The sequence below is a fragment of the Microchirus variegatus genome (genome assembly GCF_963457635.1).
Source record: "Microchirus variegatus genome assembly, chromosome: 2".
In the NCBI taxonomy this organism is placed as follows: domain Eukaryota; kingdom Metazoa; phylum Chordata; class Actinopteri; order Pleuronectiformes; family Soleidae; genus Microchirus; species Microchirus variegatus.
Window position 1 is genome coordinate 1,191,318 of NC_139803.1, and position 18,805 is coordinate 1,210,122.

An 18,805-nucleotide genomic window follows, 5' to 3' on the forward strand; every position below is an offset into this window, starting at 1 on the left:
ATAATTACAAAATTCTACTTAAAGTTCCAAAATTCTACTTATAGTTCCAAAAAATCTACTTATAATTACAAAAATCTACTTATAATTCCAAAATTCTACTTAAAGTTACAAAATTCTACTTAAAATTCCAAAATCTACGTATAATTCCAAAATCTACTTAAAGCTTAAAGTTCCAAAATCTACTTATAATTCCAAAATCTACTTATGATTCCAAAATCTACTTAGTTCCCAAATCTACTTAAAATTCCAAAATCTACGTATAATTCAAAAATCTACTTAAAGCTTAAAGTTCCAAAATCTACTTAAAGTTCCAAAATCTACTTAAAGTTCCAAAATCTACTTAAAATTCCAAAATCTACTTTAAGCTTAAAGTTCCAAAATCTTATAATTCTAAAATCGTATTTAATATATTATATTATATTATATTACGTATAATTATTATTTACAGTTTTGGAAATCACAAATCATTTTTCAATACTTTCTGACATTAACCCTAACCCCATTTAAAACAAAGTCAGATCTGCACCCACACTTCTCCTCAGGTACTCTGGCGCCACCTTGCTGCAGAGGGAGAGAACTGCAGCTTCTGCCTTTACATCTCATTATTCTAACACTGTGAACGCTCAGTGAATATTGTTTTTTTCATGATTAAAACAATTTTCAGCTTCTTAAATGTGAATATTTTTCTGGTTTCTTTGCTCCGTACAATAAAGAAATCAGTCAAACTGAATCATTTCGACTTTGTGAGATTTTGTCGACCAAACAACCTTTTAATTGAGAAAATAACTGCCAGTTATTTTTATTTAAATATGATAAAATGTGGATTTAAAAAAAGTGTTTTCACGTGGTTTTGTTCTCGAGTGTCTCGTTTTGTTAAAAGAGACCAAAAACTGATCCGTTTTTCAGATTTATTTGGAGCAAAAACACTGGAAAAAGGTAGAAAACTAGTTGATTAATAACTGATTAACTGCTTAATCATTGCAGTCCTAATCTTATCAGACGTTTTATTTATAAGATTTTAAGAAGTTGGAGTTAGAAGTTGATAAATTAGCTGAAAAATGAGTGTTTAGTTTAGGATGGACTTAAGTGGCGGCCATGTTGTTGTTGGCAGTTACAGGTGATTTAATTTAGTTTAGTGGCTCTTTTTTTGGACTTTTTTGAGACCAAAAGTCTTCAGTTTAATCTTATAAGTGTTCTTTGTGTATTTTCTTTACAAAAGAAACAAATACACGTCGTGTCTTACCTTTAAACGTTCGCTTCTGTGTCCAAGCTCGATTTAAACCGTTTTAAATCAAACGTCTTCTTCTTCTTCGTCGTCTTCTTCGCCGCCATTTTCTCTGAGCAGAAACGGCCTCGCTGCTGCTGCTGCTGCCCCCTGTGGCTGCTGGTGGTGGTGGGGAAACACTCGCTAATAAAAAAATAAAAACGCGTTTAAAACCCTTCAAACCACCGAAATGTGCAACTTTCTGTCCACAAACAGACACATAACTGTTAAATACACGTTAAATAAACCGAAAACAGGAGCTATTTGCGGATTCCGTTTCCGTTTCCGGGAACTACAGAAACGCGCGTCACTTTACGACAGTCGGCGCCGACGTACGGTGAGGTAAAGCGCGGCGGATGAAGTAAACATGTGGAGAGTTTAGCAGCAGAAACCAATCGTTCTGGTAAGATTATACCACTTTTAAACGTCTTTATTTTGTCGTTTATATTCTGTGACGTCATACTGGGTGTTTTTTGTTTGCGTTCAACTCGTTTCCGTAAACACACAAACATTAAACTACGCGGTTAATCCGTACCATCGTCACACTTGTTCACAGCTTTAAATGAAATCCAGTGTAGATTCGTGTCATTTAAATAAAAACGTCTCAGTTAAAGTGGATCAGTGACGTTCGTTAATAAAGCGAATTGATGCAGAAAACCGTCTTTAGAACCGGCACAAACCAAACCCCGTTGGAAAATAAACTCATCAAAAACATTAAAATAAAGGAATACAAATCAAAATAAAGGAATTCAATCATCAAAAACATTAAAATAAAGGAATACAAATCATAATAAAGGAATAAAATCATCAAAAACATAAAAATAAAGGAATACAAATCATAATAAAGGAAAATAACCTGATACTAAAGGAATTATAATCATAATAAAGGAATACAATCTAAATAAAGAAATAAAAACAGTAAAAAAAGGAATCCAAATAAAAGAATAAAAACACATCAAAATAAAGGAATAAAAATCTAGATTTAGGAATAAAAATCATGATAAAGGAATAAAAACATCAAAATAAAGGATTAAAAATTACAATAAAGGAATATAAACATCAAAAACATGATGTTTTTCTTCCTTTATTCTGATGTTTTTGATGGTTATATAAAATAATACATTTCACAAAGGAGCTGAAGGTAAGGGCAGGAGGTGCAAACAAACAGATATGGAAATGGAAAAAGTGCTAAACTACTTTAGCACGACTAAGAAAACCCCACTTTAAATGAACTTAGAACTGAATTTAGATTTTTCTTCATGGTTTTACTGAGAGTGAGCGTGTCTCTGTCTCATGCTTACGTTTCCTTGCAATATCTTTATAAATAACATACATATATCAAATCTTTTTTTTCCCCCTCTCTCCTCGCGTCAAACGCCGTCGCCTGCAGATGGAAAACTACGCCAAAGCTCGTACGGCGGAGCGGCCGTCCGCCTGTCCGTTCCCTGACCTCGCCCCCGACACGCCGGAGATCCGCGTCAAAGACGGCAGCAAGATCCGGAACCTGCTGCGCTTCGTCCTGAGCCGCATGGAGGCCGGACCTCCGGCCGCCGCCGCCGAGAAGACGACACCTACGACGACTGGAGGACGAGCGGCGCCCGAGGAGGCGAGCCGCCCGCCCTGCAAGCAGGTCGTCTTCACCGCCAGCGGCAAAGGCGTCTCCAAGGCCATCACCTGCGCCGAGATCGTGAAGCGGCGCGTCAAGGGCCTGCACCAGCTCACCCGGCTGCTGCACAGCTCCGTGGTGGAGGAGTGGGAGCCGCTGGAGCCCGACGCCGGCCTGGACGGCCTCACCGTCAACAGGAAGCTGCCCGCCGTCTGGATCCTCCTCTCCGCCGAGCCGCTGGACGCCACTGAGGCCGGGTACCAGGCGCCGGGGCGATACGACGCCCTGTGGGCTCAGGCGTCCGGCAGAGAGGAGGGAGGAGGAGGAGGAGGAGGAGGAGGTGTCACAGGACAGAGGCCAGGACACAGGAGGAGGAGAGGAGGAGGAGAAAGAGGAGGAGGAGACAGAGGAGGAGGGAGAGGAAGAGGAGGAAAAGGCCCCGGGCGTCAGGGAGGCCGGAGCAGAGACAAATGAGCTGATTCAGATTCTTTATAATCAAACTGTGTGAACATGAAGAAAAAGTTAGTTTATTATTATTATTATTATTATTATTATTATTATTATTATGGTCGAACAATTCATTGTTTGAAAATTTATTAAATTTCAAAAAGGCTGCAATTTATTCATTTATTTTTATTTATATATATATATATACATACATATGTATGTATATGTGTATATATATGTATGTGTATATGTATATACGTGTGTATATATATGTATGTACATATATACCTATATATCCCAGATATTCAGGATTCGTCTATATATGTGTATATACACATATATTGTATGTATATATATATATACACACATATATGCATATATATACAGTACAGACCAAAAGTTTGGACACACCTTTCCATTTACTTGAATGAGGAAGTGTGTCCAAACTTTTGGTCTGTACTGTATATATACATATATATATGCGTATATACACATATATACGCATATATATATACATATACACATATGTATATATATATATATACACATATATGTGTGTAAAACGCAAAATATTCACATTTAAGAAGCTGAAAAATCACAGAAATAAATCAGTAATCGATGAATCCCTGATTTGATTTCTATTTGATTTTCTTTCTCATATCAGTTGATATTCTGCCCCCTGGTGGTAAAACAGGAGCTGACGTGAAACAGCTAACATTATTTAATGTAAATCAAATCTCTGATTTAAGGAGGATGTATATATTTCTTACATGAGCTCATTAAAGAGGGTTTTTTTTTTTTCTTCTACTGTTACAGACTTTTCTACTTTTGTGAAAAACAATAACGCTTTAAAAATGTTTCTCATGAACGTGGAAATGTAAAGTTTGTGAAAACCAGAAAGTTCTTACTTTTTTGTCCTGTGTAAAAAATACTATAAGCGATTAAAGATGGCGACACAAACCAGACGTTTGTTTGTTTTTGTTGCATTAATTACAATTTTATTTATTTATTTTTTTTAACATTGCATTTTTTATTTAAAATTTCTTAAAAACAAAAGGTTTTTAAAAAAAATTAAACCCTTTCAAAGCCCAAATGCATAAAGAAATACATAAACTATACACATACTGTATATATTTCAAATCAAAATGTTAAAGTGTGGAAGTATGCAAATGAGGCAGGCTGTGTGGCCTGACCACTCCCACTATGTCTCATCAGGCCACGCCCATTTGTGTCTATGTTATTTCTTCTTCTGCACACTTTAAGTAACGTAGTATAGCTTTGTAGTTTCAATTAAATGCTCATTTTTACTAACTGTCCAGGAGCTAATTCTGGCACATTTACAGGAATAGATTTCCGAGCGAATAAAGCGTTTAAAGCTAAAATATTTGACCACCAAATTACTTTAAAAAGTAATTTTAATCTGCTCGTAGGTGCAGATCTTCAGAGTTTGTGTGTTTTCAGGTCTTCAGGATTGTTTTGGCCGTGACATGTCGTGTTGACGTTGATCCTTTAACTCCTCGGTTGAACTGTCAGCGTCTTACAGGACAAGAGGATTAGATTTACTCTGCAGCAGCAGGAAGAGGATCAGAGCTCAGCAGTCGACTCACAGCAGAGAGTGGAGATGTGTGGACGCCTCCTCCTCCTCCTCCTCCTCTTCCTCCTCCTGCTGCTGGTCCCAGTTCTGGTGCCGGCCCAGGGGCTGGAGCTCGACCCTCTCCAGGCTCAGGTACGTCAACCTGTGCCGGTGCTGTGGATGATGCCGGTCGGCTCCGGGTCAGGGAGCCAGAACCTGACGGCCGGTGTAGGTGCTGCCATCAGACTGGCTCTGCAGGACCTGAAGGAACAACCAGCACCACTGGGAAACTACGAGCTCCAGCTCCACCTGGTGGACTCACAGGTGTGTCTCAGACCGAGGTGCCTGATAGACAGTTCAAAGGTTCCTGATAGATCCTCAGTAGACTCTTGAAAGATCCTCAATAGACTCCTGAAAGATCCTCAATAGACCCCCGAAAGATCCTCAATAGACTCCTGAAAGATCCCCAACAGACTCCTGATAGATCCTCAGTAGACTCTTGAAAGATCCCCAATAGACCCTTGATAGACAGCTGAAAGGTCTCCAATAGACTCCTGAAAGATCGCCAATAGACTCATGAGAGGTCCTCAATAGACTCCTGAAAGATCCTCAATAGACTCCTGAAAGATCCTCAATAGACTCCTGATAGATCCCCAGTAGACTCCTGAAAGATCCTCAATAGACTCCTGAAAGATCCTCAATAGACTCCTGAAAGATCCTCAATAGACTCCTGAAAGATCCTCAATAGACTCCTGAAAGATCCTCAATAGACTCCTGAAAGATCCCAAGTAGACTCCTGAAAGATCCTCAATAGACTCCTGAAAGATCCCAAGTAGACTCCTGAAAGATCCTCAATAGACTCCTGAAAGATCCTCAATAGACTCCTGAAAGATCCTCAATAGACTCCTGAAAGATCCTCAATAGACTCCTGAAAGATCCCAAGTAGACTCCTGAAAGATCCTCAATAGACTCCTGAAAGATCCTCAATAGACTCCTGAAAGATCCTCAATAGACCCCCGAAAGATCCTCAGTAGACTCCTGAAAGATCCCCAATAGACCCTTGATAGACAGCTGAAAGGTCTCCAACAGACCCGTGATAGATCTCTAATAGACTCCTGAAAGATCCTCAGTAGACTCTTGAAAGATCCTCAATAGACTCCTGATAGATCCTCAGTAGACTCTTGAAATATCCCCAATAGACCCTTGATAGACAGCTGAAAGGTCTCCAACAGACCCGTGATAGATCTCTAATAGACTCCTGAAAGATCCTCAATAGACTACTGAAAGATCCTCAGTAGACTCCCGATAGATCCTCAGTAGATTCCTGAAAGATCCTCAGTAGATCCTTGAAAGATCCTCAATAGACTCCTAAAAGATCCTCAATAGACTCCTGAAAGATCCTCAATAGACTCCTGAAAGATCCCCAATAGACTCCTGAAAGATCCTCAATAGACTCCTGAAAGATCCCCAATAGACTCCTGAAAGATCCCCAATAGACTCCTGAAAGATCCCCAATAGACTCCTAAAAGATCCTCAATAGACTCCTGAAAGATCCTCAATAGACTCCTGAAAGATCCCCAATAGACTCCTGAAAGATCCTCAATAGACTCCTGAAAGATCCTCAATAGACTCCTGAAAGATCCCCAATAGACTCCTGAAAGATCCCCAATAGACTCCTGAAAGATCCCAAGTAGACTCCTGAAAGATCCTCAATAGACTCCTGAAAGATCCTCAATAGACTCCTGAAAGATCCTCAATAGACTCCTGAAAGATCCTCAATAGACTCCTGAAAGATCCCAAGTAGACTCCTGAAAGATCCTCAATAGACTCCTGAAAGATCCTCAATAGACTCCTGAAAGATCCTCAATAGACTCCTGAAAGATCCTCAATAGACTCCTGAAAGATCCCAAGTAGACTCCTGAAAGATCCTCAATAGACTCCTGAAAGATCCTCAATAGACTCCTGAAAGATCCTCAATAGACCCCCGAAAGATCCTCAGTAGACTCCTGAAAGATCCCCAATAGACCCTTGATAGACAGCTGAAAGGTCTCCAACAGACCCGTGATAGATCTCTAATAGACTCCTGAAAGATCCTCAGTAGACTCTTGAAAGATCCTCAATAGACTCCTGATAGATCCTCAGTAGACTCTTGAAATATCCCCAATAGACCCTTGATAGACAGCTGAAAGGTCTCCAACAGACCCGTGATAGATCTCTAATAGACTCCTGAAAGATCCTCAATAGACTACTGAAAGATCCTCAGTAGACTCCCGATAGATCCTCAGTAGATTCCTGAAAGATCCTCAGTAGATCCTTGAAAGATCCTCAATAGACTCCTAAAAGATCCTCAATAGACTCCTGAAAGATCCTCAATAGACTCCTGAAAGATCCCCAATAGACTCCTGAAAGATCCTCAATAGACTCCTGAAAGATCCCCAATAGACTCCTGAAAGATCCCCAATAGACTCCTGAAAGATCCCCAATAGACTCCTAAAAGATCCTCAATAGACTCCTGAAAGATCCTCAATAGACTCCTGAAAGATCCCCAATAGACTCCTGAAAGATCCTCAATAGACTCCTGAAAGATCCCCAATAGACTCCTGAAAGATCCCCAATAGACTCCTGAAAGATCCCCAATAGACTCCTAAAAGATCCTCAGTAGACTCCTGAAAGATCCTCAGTAGACTCCTGAAAGATCCCCAATAGACTCCTGAAAGATCCCCAATAGACCCCCGATTCCTGATGGACCCTGATATGATCTGTTAACACAGAGAGGGCGGGGGGTTATGACTTATGATGGAGCCAGCCACCAGGGGGCGATGCAGATGTTTCAGTTGTTATCTTCTTGTTCTGCAGTGTGATCCTGCAAAATCACTCAAAGCTCTGTTTGACACCATGTGGGAGGGGCCAAAGTACCTGCTGGTGATTGGAGGGGCGTGTCCATCTGTGACCACGATCATCGCACGCGCACTGCCCGCGCTCAAGCTGGTGCAGGTACTGATCCAGTCCATAGGTTCACATCCTCAGACCAGACCATTCATAGACCACGTCAAAGACCAGGTCAAAGACCAGGTCAAAGACCAGGTCAAAGACCAGGTCAAAGACCAGGTCAAAGAACAGGTCCACAACCAAAGACCAGGTACCTTTTCAAAGACCAGGCCCACAACCAGAGTCCACGTACCCATTTAAAGACCAGGTCCACAACCAGAGACCAGGTACCCATTCAAAGACCAGGCCCACAACCAGAGACCACGTACCCATTTAAAGACCAGGTCCACAACCAGAGACCAGGTACCCATTCAAAGACCAGGCCCACAACCAGAGACCACGTACCCATTTAAAGACCAGGTCCACAACCAGAGACCAGGTACCCATTCAAAGACCAGGCCCACAACCAGAGACCAGGTACCCATTCAAAGACCAGGCCCACAACCAGAAACCAGGTACCCTTTCAAAGACAACGCCCACAACCAGAGACCACGTACGCATTCAAAGACCAGGTCCACACTGATCCATCACCTTGTGTTGTCTCAGGTGTCTTTCGCAGACACGTCGCCCAGTCTTGCTAACAGGAAGTGGTTCGGGAACCTGTTCAGCCTGATGCCGTCGGATCGCGCCGTCAACCGGGCCACGGTCAAACTGCTGCAGCGCTACAAGTGGACCAGAGTGGGCGTGGTCACACAGGAGATGCCCCGCCTCTCACAGGTGACCCCCCCCCCCCCCCCCCCCCCCCGACCTCTCCTCTGCCTCCACGGTCTTCAGGTGTTTTATGAACGTCTCTGTCTCTGCAGATGAAGACAGACCTGCTGCGACAGCTGATGAAGGCTAACGTCCGCGTCGTGTCCACGCAGAGTCTTTCTAACGACGTGTGCAGCAGTCTGAGGACGCTCAAGGTGTTTTTGTACGAGCTAACAGGAGCTAACAGGAGCTAACAGGAGCTAAATGAGCTAACAGGAGCTAACAGGAGCTAACAGGAGCTAACAGTGTGTCTCTGTGTGTATGTGTGTATGTGTGTGTGTCTCTGTGTGTATTTGTGTGTGTGTGTGTCTGTCTGTGTGTGTGTGAGTCTGTATGTGTGTGTGTGTGTGTGTCTCTGTGTGTATTTGTGAGTGTGTGTGTCTCTGTGTGTATTTGTGTGTGTGTGAGTCTGTATGTGTGTGTGTGTGTCTCTGTGTGTATGTGTGTCTCTGTGTGTATGTGTGTGTGTCTGTGTGTGTGTGAGTCTGTATGTGTGTGTGTGTGTGTCTCTGTGTGTATTTGTGAGTGTGTGTGTCTCTGTGTGTATTTGTGTGTGTGTGAGTCTGTATGTGTGTGTGCGTGTCTCTGTGTGTATGTGTGTCTCTGTGTGTATGTGTGTGTGTGTGTGTCTGTGTGTGTCTGTCTGTGTGTGTGTGTGTGTGTGTCTCTGTGTGTATTTGTGAGTGTGTGTGTCTCTGTGTGTATTTGTGTGTGTGTGTGTCTGTCTGTGTGTGTGTGAGTCTTTATGTGTGTGTGTCTGTGTGTGTCTCTCTGTGTTTGTGTCTCTGTTTGAGTGTGTGTCTCTGTGTGTGTGTGTGAGTGTGCGTGTGTGTGTGCGTGTGTCTCTGTGTGTGTGTGTGTGAGTGTGTGTGTGTCTGTGTCTATGTGTGTGTGTGTGTGTCTCTGTGTGTGTGTGTCTCTCTGTGTGTGTGTCTCTGTGTGAGTGTGTGTCTCTCTGTCTGTGTGTGTGTGCGTGTGTGTCTGTGTCTATGTGTGTGTGTGTCTCTCTCTCTCTGTATGTGTGTGTCTGTCTCTGTGTGTATGTGTATGTGTGTGTCTCTGTGTGTGTGTGTGTGTGTATGTGTGTGTGTCTCTGTGTGTGTGTCTCTGTGTGTGTGTGTCTATGTGTGTGTGTATGTGTGTATGTGTGTGTGTGTCTCTCTGTGTGTATGTGTGTGTGTCTCTGTGTGTCTGTGCGTGTCTGTGTGTCTGTGTGTGTCTCTGTGTGTATGTGTGTCTCTGTGTGTGTGTGTGTGTCTCTCTGTGTGTATGTGTGTGTCTGTGTGTGTGTGTGTCTCTCTGTGTGTGTGTCTCTGTGTGTGTGTGTGTGTGTCTGTGTGTATGTGTGTGTGTCCCTGTGAGCTAAAATCACTGGTTTTCTCTATGGACTTTGGTGTGGGAGAGTGAGTGGGTTTACAAACTTGCAAACAAAGTGTGACAAAGACGTGAACAGGAGGGGGCGCTCACAACCACACCTGAATCAGAAAAAAAAAAAAACACGAACTATCCGTTTAACGCGACGACTTTTTTGTGTCGCAGGATCACGACATTCACATCGTCGTCGCACACGTGGAGGAAGAGTTAGCGTCGGAGCTTTTCTGCTGCGTGAGTTCATTCATTCATTCATTCATTCATGCTCTGAATAGCACGTTTGTAGCTAAAGATGCTACGTGCTACGTGTGTGTGATGATGTCATCACCCTCAGGTGTACAGGCTCAACCTGTTCGGACCTCAGTATCAGTGGATCGTGGTCAACGGCGGGTCGGCGGGCCGGAGCCCCTGGTGGCGAGCGCCACCGTGCGCGGCCGACAGTCTGGCGACGGCGGCGGACGGAGCCGTCCGGCTGCAGGTCGCCACGCTCGCCGATACGAACGCGCCGGGCGTCTCTGGACGGGTCAGACGCACGCGACCGCCACATTACGCCACGCCAGTCGGTGTGTGAGTGAGTGTTTTAACCGTGACCTTTGACCTGCAGACACCTCAGGACTTCCTGGACGCGTGCCGCGGGCTGCTGCGTCAGGAGGGGTCAGAGGTCGGCGCCCTCCACGCCTTCGCCTACGACGCCGTGTGGGCGGCGGCCACGGCTCTGGGTCACGTGATGGAGGCGGTGAAGCGGCGCCAGAGGAAGGTGAGCGGGGGCGAGGAGGAGGAGGAGGAGGAGGAGGAGCCGAGGATGATGCTGGACGCCGTCAGGAGGACGCGGTTTGACGGCGTGACGGTGAGGACGACGGTAAACGACGCGGTGACGTTTGTTTGTAAACACAAGAGTCACACGGTTGTTTTTCAGGGAGGAGTTTGGTTCAGAAACGGAGAAAGAATGAGTGAAATCACCATGAGACAAGTTTATCAAGGTGATTTAATGTGTTTGACCTTTGACCTTTGAGTCACATGATCTGTCACATGATACACTACAGAGAGTGTGTGTGTGTGTCTGTGTGTGTGTGTCTCTCTTTGTGTGTGTGTGTGTCTGTGTGTGTGTGTCTGTGTCTCTCTTTGTGTGTGTGTGTGTCTCTGTCTCTGTGTGTGTGTCCGTGTGAATGTGAGTGTGTGTGTGTCTGTGTGTGTGTGTGTGTCTCTGTGTGTGTGCGTCTGTGTGTGTGTGTGACTGTGTGTGTGTGTCTGTGTGTGTGTGTGTCTCTCTGTGTGTGTGTGGGACTGTGTGTGTGTGTGACTGTGTGTGTGTGTCTGTGTGTGTGTGTGTCTCTCTGTGTGTGTGTGGGACTGTGTGTGTGTGTGACTGTGTGTGTCTGTGTGTCTTTGTGTGTGTGTGTGTGTGTCTCTGTCTTTGTGTGTGTGTCTGTGTGTGTGTGTGTCTCTTTGTGTGTGTGTGTGTCTGTGTGTGTGTGTGTCTCTGTGTCTGTGTGTGTGTGTGTGTCTCTGTGTCTGTGAGTGTGTCTGTGTGTGTGTCTGTGTCTCTCTGTGTGTGTGTGTCTGTGTCTCTCTGTGTGTGTGTGTGTGTCTCTCTGTGTGTGTGTCTCTGTGTGTGTGTGTCTCTCTGTGTGTGTGTGTGTCTCTCTGTGTGTGTCTGTGTGTGTCTCTGTGTGTGTGTGTGTGTGTGTGTGTGTGTGTCTCTCTCTCTCTGTGTGTGTGTGTCTGTGTGTGTGTCTCTCTGTGTGTGTGTGTGACTGTGTGTGTCTGTGTGTCTTTGTGTGTGTGTGTGTGTCTCTGTCTCTGTGTGTGTGTCTGTGTGTCTCTTTGTGTGTGTGTGTGTCTGTGTGTCTCTCTCTGTGTGTGTGTGTGTGTGTCTCTGTGTGTGTGTGTGTGTCTCTGTGTGTGTGTGTGTTTCTCTGTGTGTGTGTGTCTCTCTGTGTGTGTGTGTGTCTCTCTGTGTGTGTCTGTGTGTGTCTCTGTGTGTGTGTGTCTGTGTGTGTGTGTGTCTCTGTGTGTGTGTGTGTCCCCCCTCTGTGTGTGTGTGTCTGTGTGTGTGTCTGTGTGTGTGTCTCTGTGTGTGTGTGTGTGTGTGTGTGTGTGTGTGTGTGTGTGTGTGTGTGTGTGTGTCTCTGTCTGTGTGTGTGTGTGTGTCCTCAGACAGCAGCAGTGTGTTACTCGGTCACTTCTCTACAGTCACAGATCAGCTGCATCTCAACGATCACCTGATCAAGTTCAAAGGTCAGGAAATCATGTTTTATTTTGAAAGGAACCATCGCCTTGAGTCTCATGGCGCCTTTTATTTTGAAATCTAACGGTGACCTTTGACCTCTGTGGTGCTGCAGGTGAGAGCCCAGCCTCAGACCACACCCTGGTGCGTGTGCAGCGCCTCCGTGTGGACGTGCTGTTGTACTGCGCGGTGTCCTCTGCTGCAGCTGTGACCATCTTCATCACTCTGATGGTCGTCTGCTTCACCATCATCATCGTCAGGAGAACCCAGGAGCTGCTGCTCCTGCTGGGCCTCCTGCTCTGCTCCTCCTCCGTCCTCCTCTCTGGTCTGGACGGAGCTTCAGTGTCTGAGAGGACGTTTGAGCTTCTCTGCTCTGTGAGTTCAACCAACGTCAAGTTACTAAAACACACTTTTAACTCAATCGACAAACATGTTCACGTCTAAGCCCACTCACTCTCCCACACCAAGGTCCATAGAGAAAACCAGTGATTTTAGCTCACAGGGACACAGGAGCTGCTGGTCCTCTGCTGCCTCGTGTGGTCACTTTGTGTCACTGAGTTAAGTCTAAAGTAAATATTTTAAAAGCCGAATTCACTAAAATCAGTCATTGTAAGTTAGTGATGGAGGCAGCAGTGGATCAACAACTCCTGTGAACTCCTGTGTGCTGTGATGTTAAAATCACTGGTTTACTCTATGGACTTTGGTGTGGGAGAGTGAGTGACTTTGGTGTGAGAGAGTGAGTGACTTTGGTGTGGGAGAGTGAGTGACTTTGGTGTTGGAGAGTGAGTGACTTTGGTGTGGGAGAGTGAGTGACTTTGGTGTTGGAGAGTGAGTGACTTTGGTGTGGGAGAGTGAGTGACTTTGGTGCGGGAGAGTGAGTGACTTTGGTGCGGGAGAGTGAGTGACTTTGGTGCGGGAGAGTGAGTGACTTTGGTGCGTGAGGGTGAGTGACTTTGGTGCGTGAGGGTGAGTGACTTTGGTGCGAGAGGGTGAGTGACTTTGGTGCGGGAGAGTGAGTGACTTTGGTGCGAGAGAGTGAGTGAATTTGGTGCGGGAGAGTGAGTGACTTTGGTGCAGGGAGAGTGAGTGAATTTGGTGCGGGAGAGTGAGTGACTTTGGTGCAGGGAGAGTGAGTGACTTTGGTGTGGGAGAGTGAGTGAATTTGGTGCGGGAGAGTGAGTGACTTTGGTGTGGGAGAGTGAGTGACTTTGGTGTGGCAGAGTGAAAGACTTTGGTGTGAGAGAGTGAGTGACTTTGGTGTGGGAGAGTGAGTGACTTTGGTGTGAGAGAGTGAGTGGTTTACTAACGTCTGTCAAACACTGAGATAAAGACGTGAAACATGTTCTTCAGATAAACTGACGTAGATTTCATGAAGTGAGACGTTTGTTAAGAGGCCAACGTTTGCGTAGCATGAAGTTATTGACTCGTCGTTTTCCATCTGTCCTCTGTCCTCTCCTGTCCTCTCCTGTCCTCTTCTGTCCTCTGTCTTCTGTCCTCAGGTTCGTCTGTGGACGTTGTCCCTGGGTTTCACTCTGATCTTCTCTGTGTTGTTCTCAAAAACATGGACCCTCTACTTTCTCCACAGAGTCAAACAGCAGGTAGATCCTAACACTGCTGAAGGTCATGTGACGTTGTTGTTTGTTGTTGTTGTTTGTAAGTGTTGTGGTTTGCTATTCGTGTTGTTTGTTATTGTTGTTTGATATTGTTGTTTTTATTGTAGTTGTTGGTTATTGTTGTTTGATATTGTTTGTTATTGTTGTTTGTAAGTGTTGTTGTTTTTATTGTTGTTGTTTGCTGTTGTTATTGTTGTTTGATATTGTTGGTCTTATTGTTGTTATGTTATCATTTGTTGTTGTTATTGTTGGTCTTATTGTTGTTATGTTATTGTTTGTTGTTATTTTTGTTTGTTATTGTTGTTTGATGTCGTTTGTTATTGTTGTTTGTTATTGTTGTTTGTTATGTTGTTGTTTGTTATTTTTGTTTGATGTTTGTTTATGTTGTTTGATATTGTTTGCTGTAGTTCTTGTTTGTTATTGTTGTTTGTTATTGTTTGCTATTGTTATTGTTTACTTGAGTTGAGAATTGGTGGTCTTGTTATGTTATTGTTTGTTGTTGTTGTTATTGTTTTTTATTGTGTTGTTATTGTTGTTTGATATTGTTGTCGTTTGTTATTTTTATTGTTGTTTGATATTGCTGTTTGTTGTTGTTTTTTGATATTGTTGTTTGTTATTGTTGAGTTGAGTTAAGAATTGGTGGTCTTGTTATTGTTTGTTGTTGTTGTTGTTTGTTATTGTTGTTATTGTTGGTTATGTTATTGTTTGTTGTTGTTTGTTATTGTTGTTGTTTGTTATTGTCGTTTGTCATTGTTGTGTTTCCAGCAGCAGAGTTGTCGTGTTCTGCTGTGGATTTTCCTGCTGGATGCGTTTGTTTTGACCTCCTGGCAGATCCTGGACCCGCTCAGACGGGCGGTGCAGCTGCATCATCGCTCAGAGGTAAGCGGGGGTGGTGCAGTTCAGACGTGAACAGGGAGGGGGCGCTCTCTCTCTCTCTCTCTCTCTGTTCTGTCAGAGTAAACAGAGGTGTTTGTGTTTCAGAGCGACTCTGCAGACCACGGCGTCCTCACACAGACGTTCTCTGAACACTGCAGCAGCACGAACACCGAGCTGTGGCTCAGCGCCGCGGGGGGATACAGAGGCCCCCTGCTGGTCAGTGCTGGCGCTGCACCTGTTTGGTTTAAAACAGTCAATAATAATAATAATAATAATAATGAATAATAAGCTAACGTGTGTGTGTTCAGGGTCTGGGATGTTTCCTGGCCTGGAACATCAGGTCTGTGGGCGTGTCCGGTCCGCGCCTGGCGCAGAGCGTCTTCGCCGTGGCGGCGTTCGGCGCGTCGGGGGCGACGGCGTCGCTGCTGACGACCCACAATCCCCCTCTTCAGTTCTGCGTGAGCAGCGGCCTCATCCTCGGCTGTAACGTCTTCATCCTGAGCTCCATGTTCGCTCCAACAGTCAGAGGCTTCTTTGGTTTGCACTAAATATTTCAGCCACGCGTTCAAACTGAAGATTCTCACGCCACCGCTCTGTCACGTGCAGATTTTAAACGCGTGGACGAACCGTGGCGGCGGCGGCGATGATGATGATGAAGATGGAGAGCAGCGGGATGAAGCTGCCTCAGAGGAAGACGACAAACGGCGGAGCAGCTTAAACAAACGGCTGAAGGGTCGAAACGCTCAGGTGAGGAAACGCAAGTCGAGACGGACGCCAAATTCATAATGTGGGGAGCAGCAGTTCAAAATGGCCGACATCACGTCGGGTCACGTTTGTGTCCGTAGACGTGTTCGGGGTCGGTCTCACGCGCCACGTACGAAGTTTCGAGGCCATCGGTCGATGTACGGCGAAGTTGTAAGGCACTTCCTGTTTCGCGGGCGAATGGTACATTTTTGGCCGTGGCCACACCCCTTTTTGAATCCGCAAAAACTTTAGATAACGATTTGCCTTTGATGTGTCTCACTCAAATCGCTCACATTTATAAACGCGTTCAGACGACTTTCTACAACCTTCTACGACCTTCTACAATCTAGGACCTTCTATGACCTTCTAGGACCTTTTTAGAAGATTGTAGAAGGTCCTAGAAGGTTCTACTACAACCTTCTAGGACCTTCTACAGCCTTCTACGACCTTCTAGACCTTCTAAAACCTCCTACAACCTTCTAGAACCTTCTAGGACCGTCTACAATCTTCTAGGACCTTCTAGGACCTTTTAGAAGATTGTAGAAGGTCCTAGAAGGTTCTACTACAATCTTCTAGGACCTTCTACAACCTTCTAGGACCTTCTAGGACCTTCTAGAACCCTCAGTTCTTCTGGTTCTTGGTCTTTTTATCGTCCTCAGACGTAAAAACTCAAACTCACAGTTTGCAGCTTTTTTCTTTGTGGAACAGCCTCCATGATGACCACCTGGGGGCAGCACAGAGCGTTGTAGTTCTCTTTACTAAAAATTTATATTATTTATTAGCTTTAACCTATTTATTATCATTTTGTTTTATTTCCAGTTATCCCTTGCTTTAGATTGTGTCTTATAGCGCCCCCTACCTTTGTAACTCCTGAATTATATGTACCAAAAACAAAGTTCTTTAAGCTTCTCGTCTTTCTCGTTTTTTCTTTGCAGCTCGACGCAGAAATAGAAAACATCGCGACGCAGCTGTACGAGGAGACTGAGGCGAGAACAAACAACGGTAACAACGACGTCACACACGAAAAAATGAATATATCGTAATCCAACGACATCGTAATCCAATGTTTGTGTTTGTGGACAGATGACGTCCGATCTGTGAGCGACGAAGATCCAGACTCTGAGTACGAAAACTCACAGAGGAAACAGTCGAGTCCAGACAACGTCAACTCTGCCGAAAAGTGGGTTCACTCACAAACAAACAAACAAACAAAATGTTGTTGTTTGTTTCTGTCATTTTTCAGCTTCTTAAATGTGAATATTTTCACGTTTCTGTCATTTTTCAGCTTCTTAAATGTGAATATTTTCAAGTTTCTGTCATTTTTCAGCTTCTTAAATGTGAATATTTTCATGTTTCTGTCATTTTTCAGCTTCTTAAATGTGAATATTTTCATGTTTCTGTCATTTTTCAGCTTCTTAAATGTGAATATTTTCATGTTTCTGTCATTTTTCAGCTTCTTAAATGTGAATATTTTCACGTTTCTGTCATTTTTCAGCTTCTTAAATGTGAATATTTTCACGTTTCTGTCATTTTTCAGCTTCTTAAATGTGAACATTTTCACGTTTCTGTCATTTTTCAGCTTCTTAAATGTGAATATTTTCACGTTTCTGTCATTTTTCAGCTTCTTAAACGTGAACATTTTCACGTTTCTGTCATTTTTCAGTTTCTTAAATGTGAATATTTTCACGTTTCTGTCATTTTTCAGCTTCTTAAATGTGAATATTTTAATTTTTCTGTCATTTTTCAGCTTCTTAAATGTGAATATTTTCACGTTTCTGTCATTTTTAACTTCCTGTTTCCTGTTTCCTGTTTCCTGTCAGCGTACAGCGGCGTCTCAGCGTACAGTTGCCGATCCTCCATCGTTCTTACCTCCCCGTCATCGTTAGCTCCAGTTCGTCCGACAGTGGCGACGTCTTCGTTCACTGCGTCTCACCTGGAGCTGCGTTACCTCTGAACCGCTCACATGATGTTATTCATGACTGATTCTGTGTGTGTTTTGTGTGTTTTGTGTATTGAATAAAGCTGTTGTTGTGTTGTCTAAATTCTCACAAACCAAAGGAAAGTTTGTTAAAAACTCACCTGACGGCTGCTGAACTCACACAGGAAGCAGACAATGATCCACATGTGATGAACAGGCAGCAATCAAACACAGGTGAGCGACATGGGGGCGGAGCTAACCATGAAAAGAGCGGGAAAAAAGAACAAACAGAGACAGGAAGTGAAGGGGAGGAAAAACTACAAAATAAAACCTGGAATCAAAACAAAACAGGAGGCAAATTGAACTTTTTATCCTTTGACGTCACATTTTCAAAATAAAAGATGTTTTTAAGTGTTAAAAAATGGATTTTCAAAACCTATAAACCAGCATTTTACAATTTTTTCAGTTGTATCAAACATATTTGATACGACATGCTTGAAAAGTATGATGTATAAGTATAAATTTATAGACTTTTCTTTATGCCATCACCAAATATTTACATATTTACCCTCATTTTTATACGACGTTAATGTTCTCTGTGTCTTTAAACTGCTGCTCTTCATCCTTATATGTATTTAAAATGTGTATTTAAAGTGATTTCTGTTTTTACTGCTGCTTTAATTCGAAGAAAAAACAGCAGCGATGTCAACAAACGTCTGCAAACATTAACAAACTGTGGATTTCAAAAAGTTACGAAATCCGTCCGAACAACAAACCCGATCTTTGACCTGCTGCAGAGCGGACAACGGTGTGTGTGTGTGTGTGTGTGTGGGGGGGGGGATCACATAATAATAATAATTTAAATCAGAATAATAAAAACTAGGCTGAGTCACGATCGTGAAGTTCCCTGACCTCGCTGTCAGTTTTGTGGCGAAAAGGCGGCTAAATTCAAAATGGCCGACATCACGTTGGGTCACGTTCGTGTCCGTAGACGTGTTCAGGGTCCGTCTCTTGTGCCACGTACGAAGTTTCGAGGCGACCGGTCAATGTACGGCCAAGTTGTAAAGCACTTCCTGTTTCGTGGGGCGAATGGTCGAATTTAGCACAAATTTCCCGACGGTTGCCGTGGCCACGCCCCCTTTTTCGAATCCGCAAAACCCTTCGATCACGTTTTGCCTTTGACGCGTCACGTACAGATTGTCCGCATTTATAAACGCGTTCAGACGAGTTTCTTCATTTGCGATTTTTGTAAAATGGACAACAAATTCAAAATGGCCGACTTCCTGTTGAGTTGATGTCGTGGTCTCGATTGACTTTTTTCTTCGTCTTGGGCGGTGACGCGTTCCCACCAAGTTTTGTGAAATTCGGTGCAACTTAATCTTGGCGTGCGACATCCACGTTTCACCTTGGGGGGGGCGCTAGAGAGCC

The 18,805-nt window shown here is 43.9% G+C and overlaps 2 protein-coding genes across 2 annotated transcripts; both read left to right on the plus strand.

Moving 5' to 3' along the window:
* The first annotated feature begins 1,599 nt into the window (after positions 1 to 1,599).
* rpp25l (ribonuclease P/MRP 25 subunit-like) lies at positions 1,600 to 3,600 on the plus strand. The gene is made up of 2 exons (XM_083909750.1): positions 1,600 to 1,667; positions 2,655 to 3,600. The coding sequence occupies exon 2, from the start codon at positions 2,655 to 2,657 to the stop codon at positions 3,342 to 3,344; it is 690 nt and encodes a 229-aa protein (XP_083765876.1). The 5' UTR covers positions 1,600 to 1,667; the 3' UTR covers positions 3,345 to 3,600.
* A 1,338-nt stretch (positions 3,601 to 4,938) lies between these two features.
* Positions 4,939 to 17,442, plus strand: LOC310944572 (gamma-aminobutyric acid type B receptor subunit 2-like; the record flags this gene model as incomplete). Its single annotated transcript, XM_083910372.1, has 17 exons — positions 4,939 to 5,214; positions 7,747 to 7,884; positions 8,425 to 8,595; positions 8,682 to 8,783; positions 10,168 to 10,233; positions 10,334 to 10,522; positions 10,604 to 10,883; positions 12,157 to 12,237; positions 12,342 to 12,601; positions 13,726 to 13,824; positions 14,605 to 14,718; positions 14,821 to 14,931; positions 15,024 to 15,236; positions 15,322 to 15,462; positions 16,395 to 16,461; positions 16,543 to 16,639; positions 17,280 to 17,442. 17 exons carry the CDS (start codon positions 4,939 to 4,941, stop codon positions 17,440 to 17,442), a joined length of 2,568 nt encoding a protein of 855 aa, XP_083766498.1.
* Positions 17,443 to 18,805: the final 1,363 nt, after the last annotated feature.